Consider the following 7,224-nt stretch of genomic DNA (forward strand, 5'->3'; position numbering starts at 1 on the left):
AATCTTTCTACCCTCAGGTCCTGAGTAATAAGACCTGAACTTCCATGCATGTTTACCTCTAGCTTCACTCTTACTCTTTCAACAAAGTAACGGGCCTTCTTTTGTAGTCACTTATCTGAGGCCTAAGATGCTTAGTAAGGGAATAATGGGAAACAACAATGCTTTTGTAGATTATCTTTGTGTATTTTCTGGGACTAGATCTGATGAATTATTTCCTCTTATTCTCATAAAAACCAGAAGTGGATAAATGAGCCATCTGTGATCTACAACTGGTTCATGCTTGTACCACATATTTTATAATTCCACGTGTATCTTTAAAGATATAAAATATGTTCTTACCTACATTTGATATAAAATATTTCTAAGTTAAGAAATATGATCAAATATATCTTTTATTGCTGATTTATATTACCTTTCAGTTTTGGCAGAATTATACTGACTCTAAATCTGTATCACTTTACAAATCCCCTACATGAAATAAAAATTCAGTTCCTCAGGAGAGAAGATATATCATGGGCTTTTATATAATATATCATGAGATTTTTTTTTAAGAGAAGTTTTTATACAGAAGACAACTGATGCACTTGATTAGCTTTTATGCTACAGTGTCAGAATGAAGAATGTTTCAAAAGCAGTGTAAGATTGAATATACTTATGGAAAACATCATTAAGTTATGTAATACTCTCATCAAAAAGTAGCAAAAAGGATACAACTTCATAAAGGTGCTAACATATTGTTAGGTTTTCCTTATTACAGAACATAAGCAATGTTTATAGATTATTAAATTCTAAGGACCGCAACTTATTCCAAATTAAAATTGTATATTGTTTTTCTTTGTGTTATTCTGTATGAATGGTGCTTGTATTCTGTGTTCATGTGTGTGTTGGGGAATGTTGAGTGCATGTGTATGTAGAGGCCACACACACAGATTTTGGGTGTTTTTTTTTCTCTTTCTCCAACTTAATTTTTTTAGATAGGATCTCACTGAAGCCAAGCTCACTGATTGGAGTCCCAGAGATCATCCTGTTCCTGACTCCCCAGTGCTATATCTGTATTCAGTCACCATGCCTCCTGGATGCCAGGGGTCTGGTCTCAGGTCCTCATGCCAGCACAGAGAGTACTTTATCAACTGAACCATCTGCCTACATTCTAGTTTTCATTATTTATTGACACTTCATAGAATAGTAAAGAGTTCATTACTCATTTATAAACTTTTAAAGAATCTAGGAAATCATTACTCTTCCTGCTTTCAAACCTATAGTATAAATCCATGTCTATCATTATTTAGAAATTTTAGTTTGTCACCTTCCTATTGCAAAGAAATATTGAAAGGAAAAGGAGCACCTGAGCAGCTGGACTCGTCAATTGGGAAGCCCTCGCAGTGGGTAACCCCGTCACAGCGCTGGTGGGCCGGGACACAGCTACCTGAAGAGTTGCATGCCAAAGCTCCAGTGGGGCAGCTCTGATTAGCTGGAAAAAAAGTTGTCACAGTGAAAATGAGCAATGATAGCAAGTACATCTATTTTTGAATGAGTTTCTCATAATAAAATGATGGCCATTGCACCCTTTATTTTTTAATATTGTATTTTAGAAAAGCATCCTCTGGAAGTTTTTCTTTATTCTGAGAAAAACCTAGCAGTTAAAGGCACTAGCTTCCCTTTCACAGGACCCAGATTTGATTCCTAGCACTGTCATGGCAGTTTACAACTGTCTGTGACTCCAGTTCTAGAGAATCTGATGCCCTTTTCTGGTTTCTGCAGGTATCAGGCACACAGCTGGTACACAGATATACTTGCAGACAAAGTATGTAAAAATGTATATGGCTATACCCATACATATACAATAAAATAATTTTTTAAAATATTTTTTTAAAAGTCTTTATTCTTGAAATGTCCATACATGTGAAATATAATTAGATTTCCCTCACATTTCCTGCCCAATTTTTCCCGTATTTCTTTGGTACATGTCCTTCCCGACTTCAAAGCCACTGAGTCTACCTAGTGCTGTCCACATGGGTGTCAGGCTTCCACCGGAATGAGAGAAACCTCTCAGTGCCCACACCCTCAAAGGATAGTGATTCTCCCTGTTCCAGCAGCTTCTCAGTGAGAAGAGGGGCCGAGGGGTCATCTAGCTTATCTGTGACATTTCTGACTGGCTTGGTCTTGTGGTAATGTTGTGCATGTGAAGACAGCTGCTGTGAGTCCAGGAGTATTCCACCCATGAGACAACAGATCTTTAACAGTTTACATTAACTTGTAATTTTCAGCCAAAGGAGAAAATGTTTATGGAGTCCTTTATCAAATATTGACTACCGGGACTCAGTTTTTTGTCTCTTCCCCTCAATAACTGATGTTGAGGGCTTAATCCTTAATGGGACTATATTTCTAAATGGAGCTGTAAAGAGTTAAGTGAAGCCATCAGTCTAAGACCCCATCAAATGTTATTAATATCCTTATAAGAATAAATAAGGGAGGGAGAGGCAGAGGAGAAAGTAGAGAATGAAAGAGAAAGAGAGGGAGGAAGACAGGGAAGAAGGAAGAGAGAGACAGAGACAGAGAGTCAGGGTTTGCATGATGAGAGGTAACATCCTGTCTTTTCACTGTGAAGGAAGATGACAAATAATGAAATCTTTGTGGGCTTTCAATTTCCAAAAAGCTTAAAAGCTATGAGTGGTCACCGTCATCTGTTCTACCACAAGCGTTTCCTGAAACTTAGTTTGTAGCACGCTTGTGCCTCTAAAACACTGGTTTCAGCACAAAGGGAGCAGAGAACTTCCTTCTTGGGTTACTAAAGAGAATTTGGTCTGGCTTCAGAGCATATGCATAGGTTAGAGGGGCTATGCACTCAAGCCCTAGATTGTTGTGGAAACAACATGTTTGTGAAACCTCAGGAGAACACTGTGAAGTGTTCTTTCTGCTCTCACTCTGCTCTCAGTGAGAACACTTTCTGTGGGTGAGAGCAGGACTCTTACAAGACAATAACGTTGAGAAACAAGTAAGTGGTAAAGATATCAGTGACACTTCTTTCAAACAGCTGGCATTGAAGTGGCCTGTAGGATTGATGGATTGGGTTATTTATTTTGAGGGCTTTGCACATGTTTAACTATTGCAAGGTAAAACTGAACTGTTTGCAATTTTAGATAGGGATGTCAATAATACTTGATATTTGAAAGCCTTTTACTATAGCAAAATCAAACTTTTTAGCAAATAGAGTGCTTCCATAAATTTATGGCAAGATCAATATTTTTAAAAGTAAAACATATAAAGTCTATCCAGCCAATGGAAATGTAACTGTTTAACAAACTGAGACGGCATGTATTTCACCAAGAATCATTTTTTGTCTCTTAAAAGGATTTGTTTCTTGGCCCTCCTTGTTACTTATTTTCTTTGGGTCTGTGGATTGTAGCATGGTTACCCTGCAATATAGGGATAATATTTGCTTATAAGTGAGTACATACCATGTATGTCTTTCTGAGTGCGGATTACCTCAGTCATGGATGATCCTTTCTAGTTCCATCCATTTGCCTCCAAATTTCATGATTTCTTTGTTTTTAATACCTAAGTCATATTCCATTATGTAAATGTACCATATTTTCTTTATCCATGTTTTGGTTGAGGGACATCTAGGTTTTTTCCAGATTTTGGCTATTATGAATAAAGCTTCTATGAACATATTTGAGCAAATATCCTTGCAGTATGGTGGAACATCTTTTACTTTTAATTTTTTATTAATTACTCTTTATTCACTTTGTATCCCCCCTGTAGTTCCCTCCCTCCTTCACTTCCAACCCCTCCTCTCCTCCCCCTTCTCAACGCATGCCCCTCCCCAAGTCCAATGATAGAGGAGGTCTTCTTTTTTTTTTTTAAATCTTTTATTTTTTTTATTAATTACACTTTATTCATTTTGTATCCCCCCATGAGCCTCCCTCCTCCCCTGCCGATCCCACCCTCCCTCCCCTTTCTGCATGCATGCCACTCCCCAAGTCCACTGATAGGGGAGGTCCTCCTCTCCTTCTTTCTGATCTTAGTCTATCAGTTCTCATCAAAAGTGGCTGCATTGTCCTCTACTGTGGCCTGGTAAGGCTGCTCCCCCCTCAGGGGGAAGTGATCAAAGAGCAGGCCAATCAGATTATGTCAGAGGCAGTCCCTCTTCCCATTACTATGGAACCCACTTGGACACTGAACTGCCATGGGCTACACCTGTGCAGGGGTTCCAGGTCATCTCCACAAATCCTTGGTTGGAGTATGAGTCTCTGAGAAGTTCCCTGTGTTCAAATTATCTTGTTCTGTTGCTCTGCTTGTGGAGTTCCCGTTCAGAGGAGGTCTTCTTTTCCTTCCTTCTGATCCCAGTCTGTTAGGTCTCATCAGGTATGGCTGCGTTGTCTTCTTCTGTGGCCTGGTAGAGATGCTACCCCCTCCGGGAGGTGATCAAAGGGCAGGCCAATCAGTTCTTGTCAGAGACAGTCCCTGTTCCCATAACTATGGAACCTACCTGGACACTGTACTGTCATGGGCTACATCTGTGCAGGGGTTCTAGGTTATCTCCATGCCTGGTCCTTGGTTGGAGTATCTGTCTCAGTAAAGACCCCTGTGATCAGATTTTTTGGTTCTGTTGCTCTCCTTGTGGAGTGCCTGTCCTCTCCAGATCTTACTGTTTCCCACTTTTTTCATAAGATTCTCTGCACTCTGCCCAAAGGTTGGCCATAAGTCTCAGCATCTGCATCGATAGTCTGCAGGGCAGAGCCTTTCAGAGACCGTCTGTGGCAGGCTCCTGACTTGTTCCCTCTTTTCTCTTTCTTCTGATGTCTATCCTCTTTGCCTTTCTGGATGGGGATTGAGCATTTTAGTCAGAGTCCTCCCTCTTGATTAGTTACTTTAGGTGTACAGATTTTAGTAGATTTATCCTATATTATAGGTCTATATGAATGAATATATACCATGTGTGTCTTTCTGTTTCTGGGATAGCTCACTCAGGATGATCTTCTCCAGTTCCCACCATTTACCTGCAAATTTCATGATTTCCTTGTTTTTTATTGCTGAGTAATATTCCATTGTGTGGATGTACCACAATTTCTGCATCCATTCTTCAGTTGAGGGGCATCTGGGTTTTTTCCCAGCTTCTGGCTATTACAAATAAAGCTGCTACAAACATGTTTGAGCAAATGTCCTTATTGTGTACTTGAGCCTCTTTTGGATATATGCCTAGGAGAGGTATAGCTGGATCTTGAGGAAGCGCTAATCCTAGTTGTCTGAGAAAGTGCTTTTGAGTATATCCTCAGAAGTGATATTGCTAGGTGCTCAGGTAGTACTATTTCCAATCTTCTGAGAAAGTGCCAGAGTGATTTAGACAGTGGAAGTAGATGCAGAGAGGGAATTGGGTAGGAGAAGGTGTGGGGGGAGAAATGAGAGATAAGTATCAGATGTGGCGAGACTGGGGAAGAGAAGGAAGAGGGCTTGGAGAGAAAAGGGAAACTGAGGGCAGGGGAATCACTGAGACAAGCTGGAGACCTGCGTTAGGGTAGGCTACAGGGAGGACATGGGAATGTTGTAGCTGAGCCTCCTAGCCGCAGGGACATGCAGAATGAAGAGGCCACCTTCTGGCCAGGCAGAACTCACAGTGGTGGGAGGGCACACCCTACCCACCAGCAAAACCTTTGACAAAAACTTCACTCTGCTTTCAAGGCATGCAGAGGTAAAGATGGAGACTGGGGAAATGTCCAGCCATTGCCTGGCCCAACCTAAGACCCACCGTATGCATGAGCCAACCCCTGGCATCTGCTATGTCTACAGATGGGAGCCTAGCATAACAGTCCTCTGAGAGGCCCTACCCAGCCGCTGATCGAATCAGATGCTAAGCCTCCCAGGCAAGCATTAGGCAGAGCTCAGAGAGTCCTGTTGGAAAGCGTGTGTATAGGTGCGGGGGATTGGGGGAGATAGAAGTTCCCAGAGGGGACAAGAATGCACAAAAAAGAAACAGAGTCAATTAACCTAGATCCATGGGGGCTTACACAGATGGAGGCACCAACAAAGAGCATGCATGGACTGGACCTGGGCCCCCTACATATATGTAACCAATGGTCAGTTTGATCTTCATGTGGCTTCTCTAAGTAAGTTGAGTGGGTTCAGTCTATGGCATGGACTCTTTTGCTTGATTGTGATCACTTCCCCCTAACAGGGCTGCCTCGCCTGGCCTCAGTGGATGAGGATGAGCTTGGTCCTGATATGACTTGATGTACTGGGATGAGTTATTTGGGGGGGGGGAACTCCCATTTTTTGAGGATGATGGGAGGGGGATAGAAGGAAGAAAATGGGAGGGAGGGACCAGGAGGAGAGAAGTGTAGAGGTTATGATGGGGGTGTAAAGTGACTATATAAATTAAAAATAAAATTAAAAATTAATGAAAAAATCAAACATAGTTAATCTGTGGAGGACATGTTCTTGCTGTGTAGCCTTGAACTTATGGTCTGGTCTTTCTGCCTTAGCTCCTTGAGTGCTGGGATTGCAGGAGTGTGCTATGGTGTCTAGCTTGACATGACTTTAATTATCCGGAATGATAAAACAAAAGTAGAAACATTTTCCTGTTGACATTCCTCTGACAGCAATCTATATTTCATGAAGCTTTCATGATTTCAGCATTTGTTCTATCAGTCAATATCTATTCACCTCCCACCAAAATAGATGGTCCACTGATACTCCGTGTTGTGAAAATAGTGATAGAGACTTGTTTCTCAGATAAATGACAAGCATTAAAAAAGCTACAGAAGTTAGTATTAGCGGGGCTGGCCAAGGAATGTGAGTTTACAGAGCAGTTACCTAAAATTGGAGCTAAAGAATACGTTAGGTAAAGGACTCAGAGTGAAGGAGAGGATGGTGAGAACATGCTGGTGAGCAGATGAATGGCAAGAATGACTAGCTTTCTGCCCCGTGGTAAGATAACTAGGGGTAACAGTGGGTGTCAACGATTGCTTTAGAGTATCTAGCAATGTTAGATATTGTAATGTTCCCAGTACAAATAAGAACTCTGTATCTCAAGTGATAGACTTGCCAAATATCCTGACCTGGTCATTACATGTTTCGTACATGCGTTAAAATCTCATGCTATAGCCCATAAATAGATATGGATATTGTGTAGCAACTGAAAAAAACAGGTAGATAGATGATAGATAGATAGATGGATAGATAGATAGATAGATAGATAGATAGATAGATAGATAGATAGATAGA

At 41.0% G+C, this 7,224-nt stretch overlaps 1 protein-coding gene across 4 annotated transcripts in view; it reads right to left on the reverse strand.

The window, feature by feature from the left end:
* Positions 1-7,224, reverse strand: part of Malrd1 (MAM and LDL receptor class A domain containing 1) — a 698,598-nt gene that overhangs the window by 112,741 nt on the left and 578,633 nt on the right. For 3 of the 4 annotated variants that reach the window (XM_055593928.1, XM_055593929.1, XM_055593927.1), the window contains exon 34: positions 1,346-1,471. The exons of the other annotated variant lie outside the window; for it this stretch is intronic. In XM_055593928.1, coding sequence (XP_055449903.1) covers positions 1,346-1,471 — 126 coding nt within the window. The remainder of the gene's footprint in view (positions 1-1,345; positions 1,472-7,224) is intronic. 4 annotated transcript variants of the gene reach the window in all.

This window comes from Psammomys obesus, unplaced genomic scaffold, assembly GCF_907164565.1.
Source record: "Psammomys obesus unplaced genomic scaffold, mPsaObe1.curated_primary_1811, whole genome shotgun sequence".
Lineage (NCBI taxonomy): Eukaryota > Metazoa > Chordata > Mammalia > Rodentia > Muridae > Psammomys > Psammomys obesus.